This window comes from Myotis myotis, unplaced genomic scaffold, assembly GCF_014108235.1.
Source record: "Myotis myotis isolate mMyoMyo1 unplaced genomic scaffold, mMyoMyo1.p scaffold_m19_p_8, whole genome shotgun sequence".
NCBI classification, from domain to species: domain Eukaryota; kingdom Metazoa; phylum Chordata; class Mammalia; order Chiroptera; family Vespertilionidae; genus Myotis; species Myotis myotis.
This window is the reverse complement of record NW_023416390.1, coordinates 36,523,533-36,541,811: the sequence shown is the minus strand read 5'-3', so window position 1 is coordinate 36,541,811 and position 18,279 is coordinate 36,523,533. Positions and strand designations below refer to the sequence as shown.

At 59.9% G+C, this 18,279-nt stretch overlaps 1 protein-coding gene across 1 annotated transcript in view; it reads right to left on the bottom strand.

The window, feature by feature from the left end:
• Positions 1–15,452, bottom strand: part of CROCC2 (ciliary rootlet coiled-coil, rootletin family member 2) — a 57,019-nt gene extending 41,567 nt beyond the window's left edge. Inside the window, 6 exon segments of the mRNA XM_036319611.1 lie at positions 190–296; positions 3,112–3,277; positions 4,607–4,713; positions 6,756–6,904; positions 7,863–8,013; positions 15,299–15,452. Coding sequence (XP_036175504.1) covers positions 190–296; positions 3,112–3,277; positions 4,607–4,713; positions 6,756–6,904; positions 7,863–8,013; positions 15,299–15,376 — 758 coding nt within the window. The 5' untranslated portion in view covers positions 15,377–15,452.
• Positions 15,453–18,279: the final 2,827 nt, after the last annotated feature.

The window sequence follows — 18,279 nt, the reverse complement described above, 5'->3', positions numbered from 1 at the left end:
CTCCCTCTGTGCTTTAGTGCTTCTCAACCCTACCACCCTCCACCCCACAGGGACCCTGAGGCCCAGCAGGGCTGGGGCAGTAGCTTGTGAGCCAGGACAGCTCCTCCATGGGAGCAGCTTGGAGGGCCCAATACCTGGGCCACCATCAGATGCCCCTTCTCCTACACCCCGATGGGGCAGCTGGCTCACCTCTCAGAGGCAGATCGAAGCTCAGCCACCTGTGTTCGGAGCGCTGTCACCTGTCTCCACAGGAGGAGGAAGTCCTGGGGCTGTACCCCAAGGTGTGAACGCCGGGTCTGAAAGGAAGGGGCCCGTGCCCACCTCAGGTGCAGGCCCAGGCATGGGAAGTGAGAAGCCCTGCGACCCGTTCCTCTAGCTGTCACACTGGCCAGACCCCACACCCCCAAACCGTTCTGCAGCCCAATGGGCTCATCTTTCACAATAATGCAATCTGCCATCCCCAGAGGACCTGTGAAGGTGACAGCACCCAGCTTCTGCCCAGGTCAGGACCCACTCAGCCTGGCCCTCTGGAGTGGGAGGCACTTCTGCAGCCCTCAGCTCGTGTGCAGCGCTCCCCCCTCCCCACAGGGTACAGACTCTGCCTCCTTCTCCAGAGTGGAGGGTGGCTTTTACTCTGGGAGGGCTCCTAAGATGTCCAGGTGTGTGGCCTGGCCCTTTTCCTTCAGAAAAAGCCTTTGCTGATCCCCTGCCCTGACCCCACGTCCCAGGTCCCCTCATTGGCCCAAACACTTTGCTGGGTGTCTTGTGTAGGGGGTGCCCCTCAGTGCCTGGCACAGGGTCCTCGGTGTATGTGTGGAATAAGCTGCTTGCCCGGTAAGTGCAGGAGCGGCTGCCCGGACCAGCCTTCGCAGTAACTACACCTACATCCTTCAGATTCCACACTTCACAAGTCCTGAACTGGAGGCTGGGCTGGCCCACGTGGTGAGGAACACGCAGGCCAGAAACAAAGTCAGAGGTACATAGGTAGCTTTTGCCAAATGGAGCAATTTCAACACATTTCCTTGACCTCAGGGGCTCAGGAAAGAGAGAGTAAAGCCCAGAGGCCACCCACCGGGGGAATCTAGTCACACAGAGAAGTGATACCCCGCAGTGGCACTCTGTGTAAGGTGTGCTAGAGGTGAGTAAACGTGAGGGTGAACTAGTACACACACATACATGCACACATGCGTGTGCGCACACACGCACACACACACACAAATGCTTGTATCCCCCAATTCATATGTTGAACTCCCAACCCCACTGTGTTGATGTCAGAGGGGGAACTTTGGGAGGTGATAAGCCATGAGAGGGGCTCTCATAATGGGGTTAGTGTCCTTATAACGGGGCCCAGAGAGCTTCCCGCCCCTCTGCCACGTGAAGTTATCCTGAGAAGGTTTGCGACCCAGGAAGGGGCCCTCACCAGTAACTGAATCTGCCAGCACCTTGATCTCAAACTTCCTGCCTCCAGAACTGTGAGAAATTAATGCGTTTATAAGCCCCCCGTCTGTGGGGTTTGTTATGGCAGCCTGGGTGCACTAAGACAGGAGGGAAAACTGCCTTCCCTGTGGGCCAGACAGCATTTGTCCAGTTTTCAGCCTGCGTTCGCATAACTGGGTGCTTCCAGAAAACTCAAGCTGAAAATTAACTTCAGCGTGGTCCCAAAGACCGTCAGAAGCCGTAAGCACCTGTCAGAAGCACATAAAAATGCTCTCTAGAAGATACCACATTCATCCCAGGTGTCAAAGAATTTTCACAAAGTTCAGAGGGAAATAAGCAGCTCCCACTTTAACAAAAACAAAACAAATTGAAGACATCACCAAAGACACAAGGCACAAAGCACATGGAGTGGTGGCAGGAACAGTGGAGGCAGACCTTAAACCTCAGATACGAGACTTCACACACAGGCCACAAGACAACTGCCGCTGCTATGCACCAGCATATACATGGCAGGCTGGAAAACAGAAGGAAAGAGTAAGATATTTGGGAAAGAACTCACCGGAACTCTTAAGGATGAAAAATACATTATTTGGAATGGAAGCCTAGTAGGCAGGTTTAACAGATTGGCAACTGAAGAGAAAACTGATGACCAGGAAGGTGTATTTGACGAAATTAACTAGAATATAGATCAGGGAATAGAGAGAAAGATGATGTGGGCAGTTCAGAAGCACGGGAGGGAGCATGAGAATGGCTTACACACTCAGGCCGGAGAGGAGGCAGTGTGCAGAGTAATGGACACTTTCCCAAAATAACGAAAACACAGCATCCTGATGAAGCCTCAGCAGGACAGACAAACAGCAACCTCCACACAGACACATTGCAGTGAAATTGCAGGACAGCAGAGCCAAAGCCGAGATCCTACAGCAGCCAGAGGGAGGAGGCAGACGGCCTTCCCCAGGAGGGGCTGGAAGCCAGAGACAGAAAGGGTGTCTTGGGGCTGCTGAGAGAACACATCTGCCAACCAGCGAGCTCAGTTCTTAAGGGCAAGGGGAGGAAAGACCCTGATAAACCAGAGCCACACCAGCTCAGACCTGTCCCCCAGCTCTCTGCGAAGACGTGGATGGCAGGGCATGGGGCGTGATCCGTCTTAAATGTTACCCCTCTCAGGCTGAAAGTCCTGCTGTCGGTGACCACCTGTGAGGAGGAACAGCTTCTCCCTGCCAAGGCTTCACCTGCAGGACTTCGCCCTGACTCCCTCCCCCCCTCTAGCCCCCAGGGCTTAGGATGTCAGACAACTGTGACCAGGCAAGGCTTCTGCCCTGCTGGCCAGGGGTGGGGAGCCACGGTCTGCGTCCTGCCCAGGAGGCAGGCCTCTGGAACAGATGGGTATGCTAGAGCCAGGATTCCAGCCCCTACTTTCCAGGTCTGGCCTCGGTCCTGCCCTGCTTCTCTCAAGCAGAAAGTCTCCCTACCTTGGGCCCCCCCAACTCTGCGGACTTCTGTGGCCAAGCAGCGTGGGGGGGGGGTGGCATGGCAGGAGGCCAGTGCCTTGCCCTCAGAGGGAAGCATGGCTGAAACCAGCTTCCCCTGTCCTGGTCCCTGCGGCCCATGCCCCCAGCAGCCACGGGCACTGGAGCAAGTATCCCTGCCAATGGGTGGAGGCCGAGGGAGCACCTGTCTCTCGGTCCAGCGCTGAGCCTCCCTCAGCTCCAGCTCGCCCCTCAGGTGGAGCACGCTGCCCGTCGTCCTGGCCAGCTCCTCAGCCAGCGCGTCGTTGGCCTTCTTCATGTGCTCCAGCTGTTCTCTCAGAAGGGTGTTCACCTGGGAGAGGCCGGTGCTCCTGGACGGGCGGGAACCACAGTGGTGGTGTGGGCAGGTGGCTCTGCTTAGAGGGGCTCGGAGACCCAGCCCTGAACCTCCTGGGCCCAGCCGATACCAGCTCAGGGTGCAGCTCCCTGCATGCCCCTAAGCAGCACTGACCATATGCTGTGGGTCCCCAATGGCCCCCAAACTGGGCCAACATCTGGATGCCCCCCTGCCCCCCTCTTTCTCCCTTCTGAGCTTTCCTGGCTCTGCCCCCACAACTATGGTGGGCTCCTCAATCCTAGGTTCAGAGGTGAACCCTGAGACAAGAAAGAGGGGCAGGGCTGGGAGCCCTGGCCAGGGTACCAGGGCTAGGGGGTGGTGCCGTCCCTGCAGTGGGGCAGGTGAGAACAGGGAGGGGCAGCCCCCACCGTGACCTGGGAGCCTTCTCCACCCAAGACAGGCCTGTGTGTGGAGGGATGCCAAACCCACCCTCCAGAGCCAGCATCTCCCTGCCAGGTGGCAAGGCCATGGCAGGACATTCTCTGCTCCTGGGGTGTGAGTCTCCACTCGGATTATGCCCCCCTCAAAACTAGTTTGCAAAGGGCTTCCCGGCACTCTCCTCCCTTTCCAGTCCCCTAAGATGGGCGAGTGCAGGAAGTGGAAGAACTCCACAGGCCTGAACCTCCCCAGGGCTGCAGGTGGAGACACTGAGGGCTCAGCTCCTCTGGGCTCCTCTGGGCAGAGAGCTGGAGGGGTGCCCTGCCCTTCTGGGACTGTGTCCTGAGGCTTGGGGTCCAGGGGTGCAGGGGCTACCTCTGCAAGGCTAGGGTATCACACATGCTCACCACAGTGAACAAATGAGCCCCTGACCATGAAATCAGAGTGACCAAGGCCAAAGGAGCCTGGGAGTCAGGGCCAGAGCATGAAGAGTGGGTTCAAGGACAGCACCATGGGCACCCCAGGACAGGCTGAGCCACCCGAGGGCCACAGTCGACTGCAATGCTGGCCAGGGCACCAGCCACAGCAAGCATCAGGGGTCTGGGGGGCACTCTCGAGAAGTAGGGTCAGGGAGACCCTCACAGCCTGTTGGACCTGCACCCCACGCCTGAGGCCATCAACTCCCCATTCTGCTCTACGCCCTCCTTCCCCTGCCTGCTCCCCCCCCCCACCCCCCCCCCCCCCCCCCCCCCCCCCCCCCCGCCCAAGCCCTAAAGCCTGCAGCTGACTCTTACAGGCGAATTCGACTTAGAGCCACTTTGGGAGCAGGTTGGCCCTCAGCTTTAAGGCACAGTGGGGTCCACTGCCTCTTGAGGTGATGGCCGAGCTCCCTGCAGCCCTGACTGCTGTGCCTGCCTGGCCTCACCTCTGCTCTGCAGCCTCCAATCGGCCCAGTGCCTCTTCCAGGTCCACGCTGTGCTCCAGCTCTGACCTCCGCAGCTGGGCCTCAGTGGTCTGCAGCCGGGCCTGCAGCTAGAGGGGAGCATTAGCCCACCTGGAGAGCAGCTTTGGCACAAAGCCCTCCCAAGGGGCTGGGGTCAGATGGGGTCAGGTGGGGTCTGGGTCTGGAGAAGCTCAGGCCCCTCCACTGGATGGGTCAGATGGATGGGCATCCACACCCTGGCCGTGTCGAGGGGGTACGGCCAGCTTAGGAGGTGGCCTCCAGGGTCTGCATTGGCCACACAGGGGGCAGGACAGCCAGTTGCAGAGCAGGCCTGGGGTCACCCTCTATGACAATGTATGAGCTTAGGGTCCCACCTTCTGGCTGCCCTTCCTGCCTATGCTCACACCTCTGCTTCTCCCAGCACCACAGCCAGCAGGTGAGTGGGGACCACACCCACCATGTGTGGGTCAGGCCTGCCCCAGAGCCTGAGCAGATGGGGACCCTGGGGTTCTGAGGGGGAAAGCAGATGCAGGTCCCTACAAGATGTGACTCAGAGCACACTCTGGGGGTATTGGGGGAGGGAACTCAGGCCCTGCAGGCAAGGTGGTGGGGGCCTGAGAGATATGAAGGTCAGGAGAGCGGAGGCCACACCTGTGGCATGACCTGAGGACCTGGGACCAGGTGTGTGGGGAGGTGAGTGTCTCCTCCTCAGCCACCAGCTGGGTGAGAGAGGAGGGGCCACAGGTCCCAAATGGATCTAGGGGCAGGAGAAAAGGTTGCCACTGGGGTTGGGGACATCAGGAAATAGTCACACCGGCCACCCTGACCCCCACCCACCCAGGTAACTTGCAGGAGGCTCAGCCTCTTTGGTGCTGAACAGGGGAGCCTGGGCGTGGGCTGAGCTGCTGAGTCTGTGAGTTCAGATCTGACTCATGAGGTTTGCTAATCTGTCCACAGGATTTCTGCGGCCTCTATTCCCACTGGCCAGTTCCCAACATCTCCCCACCCTGTGCTAGGAACATCCCCCACCCCCACGGCCAGTGGGCCACAGACAGCCCCGGGAGGGCAGGCGAGCTCACAGAGTATTCTCCATGCTCCCACCCCGGACCCCATGAGAAGGACCCTCGCCTCACAGCCCTGCCCCGGGCCCCACTCTGGTGCAGGCAACCATGAGAATAGGAGTCCACAGTGTGGGAGACCCTGGGGCCCTCGGGCACTTAGCACAGAGCACTGGTCACTGGTGGTGGTCTCAGCCCCAATAACGGCAGCAGGGCCCTGGACACTCTGGCTGCTGTGAGCCTCTGTTTGCTCATCTGGAAAGTGGGATCATCTATCCAGAGACACATGGAGCAAGCTGTCTCTTAAGATAGCAAAGGCAGGTGCGGGGCCAACCCAGCAAGGCCTCTGAGCCCCCCACACTGTGGGCTGGGCCCCCCCTTGCCTAGTCATGCCTCAGAAGCCATCATGTCTGGGGGTGGCAGAAATGGGAGAGGCTCTGAGTAAGTATCTTCACTTCTCTGCCTTAGTTTCCCCACATATACAATGGGAGCCTGCCTTCCCCCCACTCCCCTTCCCACCCCCTGGACTTTGTAATCAAATCGGCCTCTGGCTGCAGCTTGCCGGACACCCTGGAAGGCACAGAGGATGGAGGACCCAGGCCAAGGGTCACAGCTGTTCCTCAGCTGTCAGGAGGGGTGGGGGCTGGGGCTGAGCCAATTCTCCACAAGCTGGGTCTGAGTATTGGGGCCAATTCAGCATGACTCCAATGGGCTTGCTTCCTTCCGCTTGCCGCCCACCCTCCTGGGGCAGGTGGTGACGGAGGGCTGGTGCTGGGCTCACCTGGGCTAGTCGCTGGGCCAACAGCCAGGACTGATCAGGCCGCCCCCATAGGGCTCCTGGGCAGGCAGGCACAATTCAATGCCTTAGCTGGGCTGTGAGCCTGGCGCGGCCTGGCACCATCCTGCCCTCACCTTCCACCTCCAGCCCAGGGTTTGGATTGCGTGGCTGAGGTACATACTAAGACTCGATGCTGGTCCCACTGGTCCAACTGCCAGTCCCAATGGGTGACCGCCTCAACCTGGGCCCGGCTGCCCCAACCCTGGTCTGTCACGCACTTATTATGAACACTTACCCGCTCGCTGACCATGTGGTACCTGCTGGCCAGCTCGTCCCGCTCGGCGCCCACCTGTGCCAGCAGGTCCTCCAGCCGGGACAGCTCCTCCTGCAGGAGCTCACTCTCCTCCTGCACCTGGGCTGAGGCTCCCGGTGGCTCCCGCACCCCTGCAGGTGGCACCGGGGTCAGCCATAGCACCCTGCCCCTATGGTGGCACTGAAGGCTGTTCTGACCCAGGGGACCGGATGTGGGGGAGGTAGACTTCACCCTCTGGGCCTCTCCTGCTCTCTGGTCAGTGGGCCTTCTCCTGCCTCCCTGCCTTTACAACATCCTCACCTCAAACACAAACCGATGCCAAGGGTGAGCCCCAAACCAATTACAACGAGTGGGGGTGCCCCAGCCCTGGGAAACAGTGGGAACTGCTGATTCAGTGAAATCAGATCCCATCCCTGAATAATGAGTTGCTTTTCCAACCACACGCAGGGTTTCTCTTTCCTTAATACACCCTAGTGAGCTCTCAGTTCCTTTAGAGGGCAGCACGGACCCTCAGTTCAGAAGGGGTCCTGGGACCCAGGGGGGGTGCCAGACTGGTTTGGAGTTATGAGCACCTCTGAGGCCCAATGGCTGGGTGGCCTCGGTGCAGAAACCCAGCCTCAGGGCCAGCTCCTCAGCTGAAAAGCATGACAATGAGCTGGTGCCTCGAGGGGGCCTGCAGGGTTGGGTGAGGCAGCTCGTGGGGTGGGGGTAGGATGGGGGAGGGGGGCTGATCAGCATCTGTTTCCTGAGTGTCAACCCTAAGGGTTTTCCCTCATCTAATGAAAAACAAATGTGGATGAAACCAAGACTGGCGCTCACAAACGTTTCACAAACACAAATGCAGTGCTGGCTTGGGCAGGTCCCTGTGGCCTAGTAGTGAGGACAAAGTGGGTATGACACATGACCCCCCGGGCCTCCCTATGGGAGGATGTGGTTCTGTGGCCCTTCACACAGGACGATGACAGGCCAGCAGGGGCCCAGTAGGGGACAATGTGGCCTTGACTCCCTGAAGCTGGACTGCGGCTGATGGCTGGGCAGCTCCCCTGGTGTCCCTTCACCCCCATCACCTCTTCCGACACCTCTATTCACCTTGGGGTGGCTCCTCGCCCAGGCTGCTGGCCACGATCTCACGGATTCGGGCAGGCAGGGGGGTGGGCGAGGCCTGCCAGCCTTCCCCACGCACGGTCAGCGCCCTGTCTTCTTTGCTGGCTGTGGGGCTCAGGACAGTGTCCTCCAGCCTCTGAAAAACACCCACCCAGAGACACCTGGGGCTGGCAGGTCCTTGAACAGCTGCCAGGCACCCCTATATGAGCCCAGTGGAGTTCATGAGGGTGAGGGGTGACCATAGAGCTCTCCCACAGCAGAAAATGCCCTGGAGAGGACTGGGTGAGGCTGAGGTCACCCAAGACATGTGCTTTGGTTTCTCCACCGTACAGTGGCGTGGCGCCCTGCCTGTCCTGGCACCACTCGGTGAACCAATTAGCAAGTACAGAGAAGGGCCTGTCCAAGAACAGCTAGCCTAGGTCCTCACCACGCCCGCCCTTTGGCACTACTCCCCTTCTGAGGGGCTGGGCTGAGCCTCATATGTGCACCTCTCTAGGGGTGCTGGGAGGAAGGGGCAGTGTGAGGAGAGCAAGGTGGCCCTCCTCCCTAGCCTCCAGAGCAGCTGGCCTGCCTTGGAAGAGTCCAAAGAGACCTGGAAGTGGGCAGCAAATTCAGGTCCGGGGCTTCTGGGACTCTGAGCTGACAGTGCCTTGGCCTGGGGAATCTTTGCTCCACCAAGTCAACAGCAGGGGGAGGGCCTGGTCTTGGGGTGCCCAGACTAGACAGGGGTCTTTCTGTCTGGGTCTCATTGTGGCGCTGACTGTGGGGAGGACGGTCAGGGGCCTTTGAACTCAGGGGGTGAGTGTATAGCCATTTGAAACCAGAGGAAGCCTGTGGATGTGACAGGTGCCAGATAAGATCACCCAGGAGTAAGGCAGGTCTTGGCCACCCGCCCTGCTATAGTCAGGATGTCTGCTTTAAGGCAGGGAATTAAATATGAAAGGGTGACCCGACGATTCTCAAGGGGTTGAGGTGGATGTCCACTCGCAGTGACTCTCCAGGGTGACAAAACAGGGCCCTGCTGTCACCCCACCCCCCGCCCCCAAGTCCCAGACTTACCAAACTGGCCATCTTGGGCCCAGATACCCCCTCCACTGGAAGTCCTCTCCCTCTGGCCTCTCAGTGCTTCCCCCACCAGGTGACTCCCCAAATCTCCTTTCCAGCCCAGGGTCCTGGTGAGTGACCACTGGCCTCCTCTCTGCCTGTCCTTCCTCCTCTGACTTCTTTCCAGTTCTCCCTGAAGATCCTCTCCAGTCTAGATCCCTCTGCCCAGCTCTGACCTCATGCCCAGCTGGCTGGTGGGAGCAGAGGGCCTCCTGGGTGCCCTCCCGCTCCCCAACCTTGTGGCCCCGATTCACTTTCCCTCGGGCCTCTCCTGAGACCCCAGCCTGGAGTCTTCGGTGCACATCCACCTCAAATGCTCCTGGTCCTGACTCTCCATCCCTACCAAACTGCCAGTCCCCCCAAAACCTGGCTCCTGCGTGACATCTAGTGAGGCCGGTTCTGATCCCCAACAGCAGCCCACGGATGGGCAGCCGCTGAACAAACGCCTGGGACTGAATTCCACCGCTGCGCGCGGAGTGAGAGCCCCTGTCCCGGTTCCCCGGAACCAACCCAGCCCTGCTTCAGGCTGGAGCCTTACTCTTCACCCTGGGTTTGAATTTTAGTCCCCTGGGAGGTCTTGGGGAGGAGCCTTCGCTCAACATCCCCCCACATGACCCCCTCAAGCCCTACTCTGGGCGGGTGTGAGCAGCCGGTGGGGGTGGGGGTGGGGGTGGGGAGGAAGGGGAGGCCAGGCCTCCTCTGGGCCAAGCGAGGACCGGGCGCCAAGACCACCAGCCGCCTCTCCGGTGAGCCTGGGAGGAGAGGCGCGGGGGGCGGGCAGGGGGGCTCAGCCACGGCCGCCTGAACCCTTCATTAGCGCGCAGGGAAACTGAGGCCGGCGCGGTGGCGACATCCGCCACCCCCCGCCGCCGGCAAAGGCATGGACGGTGCGTCCAGGAAGCGCCCCTCCTGGGCCAGGCAGGCCTCTGCCCTGGCCCGCCGCCCGCCGCCCGCGCTCCCCCGGGCATCCGCGGCGCCACCCGCTAACGGGAAGGCAGCAGCGCGGCCCGAACTTGACTCATTCCGAGCATTTACAGAGGGTCACTTATTAGCCCAGGCGTCCCGGGAGGCGCTGCGCCTAATGGGTTCCAGCTGTGGCCGGGTGCCTGCGACGGGCCGCGGCCCAGCTGGAGCCGAGGGGGCGCTCGGCCCGCCCGCGGGGTGTGAGGCTGCCCCGCCCCCGCGGAAGCGCGGAGGGGGGAGGGGGAGAGGGGAGGGGGAGGGGGAGGGGGGAAGGGCCGCAGGGGATGGGGCGCGGGGAGGGGCTCCGTCCAGGGCCGGCGGAGCCTGCGCAGACCCGGGGCTCGGACCCCACCGCTCGCGGCCTCTCCCGCCGGCGGGGGTCTGCCTCTGGGGGGCTCACCGTCCGCACCAGCGGGCTGGGGCCCTGGGGCCGGGCCTGGAGGGGGGCGTCCACTCTGACGGGCAGCGCCCTGCCAGCTCCCACGGACCCCGAGGCGGCCGAGGGACACCAGGGCTGGACACCCGTTTCTCCAAAGACCCTGGACCGGACTCTCGGTTGAGCTCGGCCCTGTTCCTTCCTCCGGCCTCCCCAGCGCCGCCGTCCTCCGCTAACCTGCCCTAAAGACCCAGCGAGGTCACAGCTGGGCGGGCCCCCCCGTGGCCTCAGGTGGCCTCTGAGTGGCCCCTGCCTCCGTGGAGGAGAGAGCCTCCACCGGGGAGCACGGGCTCCCCTGTCAGCCCCACCCCATCAGGGCAGGACGCATTTCAGAGAATTGGGCTGGGGACCCTGCTCCGGCCCGGTGGTGTCACCTGCACCAGCCTCCTAGCGCCCTCAACAGAGAGAGGGAGAGAGAGAGAGAGAGTCCCAGAAGAACCCTCTCCCTCACAGCTCTATAGGGTGGCGGGTGCAGTCTCAGGGACTCCCCCCCCCCCCCCCCATTTTCACAGATGAAGAGGAGAGGCGGCTGGGAGGAGGCGAGTGGACTTGTAGGTCAGAAATGGAAATCGCATGGAGGGATCTTGCCATTTCCCCTTGCTGGTGACCAGCACAGAACCCCCTGAGTGGGTCCTTCTGGACCTCCCGGCTGCTAGGGGCACAGGGAGAGACTGCTGATGTCCGGGTCCCCAGGGGAGTGGAGGATGGATTAGGAAAAAGAGGATGAAACTCCCCCACACCCAGACTCAAATTAGGGAGACCCCTGGGCTGTCCAGGTGAGCCCAGTGGCAGGCAGGCAGGGCGGGGCAACAGAATGGCCCCAACTCAACCAGGACCTAGTCCTAGGCAGAGTCACAGTGTGGGGAGAAGGCTGGCCTGGGCCTGGGAGGGGTGGACATGGTGGGTCCAACAGTGCCACCTCGTGGGTGCCAGGGGTGCTGCAAGAGACTGAGCCGGCTCAGCTCTGGGAGGGTGGAGGCCTGGGCTCTGTCCCATGAACGAGTGAGTGCCCTGTGACTGCATCAGTGAAGTGAGGCAGGGCACACCACTCGAGGTTTCTCAGCAAACATTTTCATATCCCTTATCTTGACCCCACAGGGCAGCTTCTCACTTCCACTTTATGGGTGAGGAAGTTGGGGACTTGCCCAGTCATCCTCTCATGTGTGGCAATGTTAGGATCCCGCCTGTGGGCCCCCAAATGCCCTTGGCGGCCGTTACTGAGCCAGCACCTGCCCAGTGGCCAGAGATCAGGATCCAGCAAGCACACTGACCTCAGGTGTTCTCCCCCATGTGGCACCCTCTTGAGCCCATGCAGAGGAAAAGGCGGCCAGGGGCCCGCACAAGCACACTGCCTGCCTTCCTCCACCACCTCTGCCCACTCAGAGCCTCCCGAGCCTTTCCACAGTGGCACACCCACAGACCTCCCTGCACTCCCAGGTGGCTCTGGCCCTCGCCAGGGGTGGGCACAGCTTGAGGAACACATCTGAGGACAGGGCCCCCAGCCAAGTCCAGCCACCGGACGTCTGCTTGCCATCCTTCCGCAGCTTGGCTGCTGCAGAGAGGGCCCTGGGCTGGGGTGGCTGCCCGCCAGGCTCCATTTCCTTAAGAGAAAGAGCTTCTCTGTGTCTGAGGCAGCACCTGGCCCCGCCATGTGTATCTCAGCCCGTCTCAGTTTAGGCCTCTCACGGAGCCCTGGAGCCCTGGGGTAGGGTCATGCCTCTCATGAGTGGCAGTTTGGTCCTCAACTAATAGTACAGGGGAGATCTGGGCCAGGCATTGGCTCAGGCATTGGGGGTGAGGGGGACAGCTCATTCATCTCTGAGCCCCTACCCCAGCCCTCAGCATGATTGATGCTTGGCACACAGCGAGCTCAGAGGGGTCACTACATGAATGACTGAAACCCCAACCTAAGGTATAAATATCACCAACTGCAAAATGACTCATATCAAGGAACACTGGGGAGGGCAATAACCTTGTGGATCATGTTTGCTCCTGTGTCCCCAGTACCCACACAGGCTTCCTGGAGGAGGTGGCAGGCGAATTGGACTTTGAAGGATAAGTAAGAGTTCCACATCCAGAGGGGGCACAGGTCAGATGTCCAGGTGGAGGTAACAGTAGGAGCAAAGCAGTGGGATGGGCCTCCAAAGTCTGCCCATGCACCCACGTGCTGATGTTCACTAGGGGGCCTCAGTCCATTGCGTATGCACATGGAAGGAACCGCATGGTGATCCCCACCCCAAGCTGCACACAAAGGTCAGTTGCACATAGGTGTCAGATTTCCCGGTGAAGGTTAAACAACACAGCTTTTAAAAGGAAACAAGAACGTCTTTGTGGCCTGGGAGTGGGCTAAGTGTGTTTCTTAAACAGCACACAGAGACACTAACATAAAGGGGGAAATTGATGAATTGTGCTGTATTAAAATGATGAGCTTCTGTCCATCAAAATATGCCATTACAGGAGGAAAAGGCCACCCACCTACAGAAGACATTTGCAATGCATGCCTTCAATAAAGGACTTGTTTCCAAATCAATAATAAAAAGAGAAGCCACCACAGTAGAAAAATGGGCAAGATTTTAGAGCAGACACTTCACCAAAGAAGGTACCCAAGGGGTCAATAAGCATGGGGACATATATTCAGCTACACTAGTCATCAGGCAAATGATAGATAGCAAAGCCACAATGTAACATTCAGGAACATTCACTCTAATGGCTATGTAGGAAAATGGTAGGAAGTGCCAAGTGTTGGCTGGGGTATGCAGCAACCAGCCCCTGGCATCCTGTGGCTTGGATGGCACAACCTCTTTGGAAATCCATTCGGCAGCATCCACCAAAACTGCACATACAAAACCTAGGATGATTGTTTGCCCTCCTGGGTAGATCCCCAAAAGAGATGCATACACAAGGCCCCCAATGACACGTTCCAGAATGTTTATGGCCGTGCTGTGCCTGGCAGGACAAATTGGCAGCCACTCCAATGGCTGTTAGCAATAAGCTGGATGAAAAGTATGGAGAACCAGATGGCCGTGAGCACAGTGAGCCACGGCCACGCGTGTTCTGGGGGTTCACAGATGTGCTGCCACACATACAAGCACACTTTCGTTGTGATAAAGTTCCTAAATAGGACACATGAATCTAAGTCAGGGGCTTCTGGCATTCTGATGATGCTCTAGTGCAGCGGTTCTCAACCTGTGGGTCGCCACCCCTTCGGGGGTCGAACGACCCTTTCACAGGGGTCGCCTAAACCATCGGAAAACACATATATAATTGCATATTGTTTTTGTGATTAATCACTATGCTTTATTTATGTTCAATTTGTAACAATGAAATTGGGGGTCACCACAACATGAGGAACTGTATTAAAGGGTCGCAGCATTAGGAAGGTTGAGAACCACTGCTCTAGTGGATGCACAAGGGGGCCAGAAGTGGAAGGGGGTGCAGAGGACGAGGCAGCACCTCTGGCTGGAGGGGTGGGGCGTCAGTAGGCTTCTCTGACGTGGGGAGCATGTTCAGGCCTGGTCGCACATGAGGCCCCCCATCCTCAAGTCACACTGTGCCCAGGCTCCCAGTTTCCCCATCTGCTGCCCTGCCGCCCCGTCTGGACAGGCCCATCTGGGTCTCCGTGGCGCCTGCCTGCTTGCTCACCCCAGTATCGTGCACTGAGATCTCAATCACTGCCAGGCAAATAACAGATGTTGGCCAGGCGGGTGGAGCAGACCTTGTGGGGTTTCTTGTGGCTTCAGATGACAGTTTCCCAGGGCAGCCATGTTTGCCAAGCACTGATGCCCACTGCCCATATCGACGCCATCCTATATTTCTCTCACAAACCAGCCTGTCACCGTGGCAACTTGCTTCCACCCTTGAGCCTCTATTTTCCCCGAATCGAGGGGGGATGATGGAACGCTCAGGGGCAGATGGGGCCACTGGGACACGCTGAAAGTCTTGGACACTCTGTGTGCAAGCCCCTCCCCTCCCTCACCCACCTTTGGTCAGACCCCCTGAGACCCTCCTAAGAGCTGGACAGAGTGTCACCCACCCAGGCCACCTCATTTGTCTCATTTTATCACCTGACTCAAATACCCTCATCACATTCTGTCCTGTGTGGGCACCTGTGTGTGTGAGTGTGTGCATGCACATGCGTGTGGTGACTCCACCGTGTTGCCTAATCTCCTGGCACCAACTGTGGGCAGTTGCTTTTCCCCAGGGACCTGCATTGTTGATGTAGGACCACGTCACCTCCAGAGTGTCGTTCCGAAGTTCCAAGAACTGAGTTAATGGACAACTCTGAGTCGCTGCTGCATGGGCCTTCGCTGGGATGCCCTGGGGTCAGTCAGGGCAGGGACTGCCTGACTGTGATAGCCCGGGGTGAGGGACACCTAAGGGGGTGAGATGGCAGGGATGCCATCAGGTTGGGTCAGGGGTGACGGGGAGAGGGGCATGGGGATAACAACCAGTCATTGTTGTTGTTATGTCAGTGGGGCTAAGAAAGTCAGAACTAGAACTTCTGGAACTCACAGGACAGACATTGGGGACGGTCCCACCCACCCACCCATGGGCAGAGGTGACAAGCAGCTCTGGCAAGGGACTGCCGGCTCCCACACTTCGCCACAAAGGAAGCAGTGAATTAGACCCAGAAGTCAGCCTGGATCTAGTCCCCCCTCCTCACCATGTGCAAGCTGCAAGCCTGAGGCTCAGCGGAAAGGGGCTCACCAGGGGTCTGGGGCCCCAGCCCCCTTTCCCAGTCCGTCTGCGCTGTGTGTGTGTGTCTGCGCATGCGGTTGTGTGCTCTTGCTGACCACGTGAGCTTGTGCAAAGTGCCCCTTGAGCCTAGGAGGCGTGGCCTCTGCAGGGTCCCTTCCCTCTCAAGGTGCCCTTGGAGCCTGCTCCTGGGAGCGTGCTGGAGGGCAGCCACCCCACTGACCTGGATCACGGTGTCCAGCCCCAGCTGGGGCCGCTCGGCTGCATCCCCGTTGCCTGGCTCGCTGGAGGCAGAACTCATTGCAGCTGGAGCACAGGATCCAGGAGAAAGCCGGGCTCCAGTCTGGGCGTCTCCTCCTAGGATCCTGGCCAGGACCTCCTTCAGCTCTTGGCCCCACACCTGTGCAGCACCTGCTCCCCTGTCCTGGGTTCCCAGCTGCCCCCTCTGGGTTGGGACCTTGTGGGCAACTGAAGCTTAGGTGTTGCTGTGGCAACTGGGACGCTGAAGGCTGGGTTTCCCTGGAAACAGGAGTGCAGGCCTTGTTGCGATGGGGACTAAGGAACGCTGTTGTCTGGAAGCTGTTTCCCCCGGAGACCTGGAGACGCCCTGGGAGAAGCTGTCCACCTGAGCAACCACAATCAGGGAGGGGCCGACCTCTCCCCCTGACCCCCTCGCCTGCGGGGAAAGGCCCAGCCTTCCGTTGGCCAGTTGCCCTGGGAGGAATCGTGTGCTTGGTGGCCACAAGCTGTGGAGGTGGCATGCTGACCGCCGCTTCCTCCTGATGGAGAATCAAACCGTGACTCCCCCTGATGTTTGGAGAAGAACCTAGAGTTCAACAGTGCACTGGCATGTAGCAGCTGAGCAAACTGAGGCCTGGGGAGGGGAAGCCACCTGCTCGAGGACCAAAGGAGACCTTGTCTTCCTGGCCTTGTGCTTGGTCACGCCTTCTGGAATCTGATTTCCCTCTGGACCCTTCAGGGTCCCTGCTCCATGAGCAATGCGCCGCATCCTTGCCAGAGGAAGGTCATTTCTGCTCACTCACTGCACCTGCCCAGAGCCACATGAAGGGAAGGCTGCAGGGGCACTCCAGCCAGTGGCACCCAATCCCCATGGGAGAGGTGAAGGAAGAGAGGCAGGGCCATTCGTCAGGGCAGAGAGAGAAGTCTGTCCCTCCCTGCCTGGCCTTTTGGGGCCTCCGGACTGAGTGTGGCAACAGACGTTCAGCCAGGCCAGTGTCCCACCCCACCTGTCTCCCCTCGGGGCCTTATTCCAAGCTGGACCTACCCCAGCTGGGCTGATGCCGACGGGAGTCCCTGTTGGGGAGGGGTGGCGCTGGAGTAGGCCCTAAAGCCAGAAGTGACTATCCCTCTGATGAGAGGAGGCCATTTGGGGGCCCTGGGGATGGGTGTGTCCCTCTGAGGCCACCAGGATGGACACCGCGGGTGAGCATACCTGTGCCCAGTGCTGCAGGAGGTGGGGCAGCCTGAGGGGCCGGGGCACTTCCTCAGAACCGAAGCTCACTGAAGGCTCCTGTGCTCTGTCCTGCTCCTGATGTCCTCAGGGGCTCCGGCCACCCTCCCCTTCCTGAGAAGACAGTTACAAGGGTGCCCCATGCAAAGACAGGCCAGCTCTCAGGGCCAGACACAGCCCCACTGGGCATCGGGGCTGGCGTGGGTTTATGGGGCAGTTCCTAGGGCACCAGGGCCTAGGCTGTCCCTCTGACCCCGGCCCCTCTGGTCTAGTAGTGAGTTCTGGCTCCTGAAGTCACAAAGCAGAGGTCCAGATTCAGAGCCCAGGGGACCGACGCCATGGCTTGGGCATCCTCTTGGCACCCAAGGCTTCCTGCAGCATCCCTGAGTCCTGGAGCCCCTGTGGGCCTGGAGGATGAGCCCAGAGGAGCTTGGGAGGGGCAGGCCAGCATTTCCTGCTGCTCAGAGGCTGGACCTCCTCTGACAGGAGGATGTGGCCCTGTCCTCTGGTGAGAGTTCCTGCCTTGGGCAGGGGGGAGGGGGTACCAGTGTAATTTGGGTGCTTAGGCCATGCGGGGTGAGATACTGCAGAGGTCGGTGTGTCCATCTGTGAAGGTCACTTAGATGAGTCTAAATAAGGCTCCAGTCACTGGAAACCGTGACAGTTGGTGCCTTGAGGTGGGTGGGGCCATCCTACCATGCCCCTCCCCCCACCCTGATCTCAGCTTGCCCACTCCCCCTTGACCCCACCCTGCATGCTCTCCTCGGGGAGCCTTCTCCGCCCCCTCAAGGCCCACACAGGGTCTGTGCATACCCTGGAGCCTCACTGCCTGGTGTCCATGCTTGCAGCTTCTGGGCCTGGGCCCTCCATGGACTAGGAGGAGAACTGAGGGCAGAGTCAGCGCTGAGCCTGGGCACAGCCCCAGGGAAATTTCTGGAATGAGTAGATGTGATAGGAGTCTTCACCATGCAGGTCGCTCCTCTGTGGGATGGACGGGCAGGCAGGGAGGCACGGCTGGTCCTGACCCACATCCTGACTGAGCTGGACTCAGCCAGCCGGGGCCCTGAACTGCCTGCTCCCTGGGGTTCAAGAAAGTGCTCAGAGGGCAGGCAGCCTCGCTCACCACGTGTCCAGAATGTGCTTGCCTCCCCTTGTCTGTGCAGAAGGCCCTCACAGATGGGCCAGGGCTGGGTTTTGTCCTCCAAGCGGGAAACTCACTGGATTTCACTCGGCCCCACCGTGTCACTCACAGACTGCATTTCCAGCTCCCCTGGGACAATCCAAGTCCTGGCTGGGTCTGGCCCATGTGTGGGCCCGGGGGACACAGGGGTGGGGCAGGACTAGGGAAGGGGAGGCAGAACTCAGCTAGCCTCACCTTTTTCTGTCTCCTGCTGGCCCCAGGGACACCAGAATTTGCCACCCCTGGCCCAGATCCTCTCTAAGAGGAGAGGGGACCTCAAAATTCACATGAAAGCTTTTGTACTTCCCGGTGCATGGCCAGTCACTCCTGCCCTTGATCAGCCTCTCGTCCTCACCCTGACAGACAGGCTTGCTGTGGGTGGGACACTCAGTTCTGACGCGTCCTCCAAAGACGGGTCATATGGAGGACAATCGGGGAAGAGGGTGAGAGGCCACAGAGGAATGTGGTGCCCCCTGTCCCAGCCCTCTGGGCCTCCAGGCTGCCAGTCCCGCGCCAATCAGCTCTGGCATCTGCCTGTCTTCCCACCCCTGTC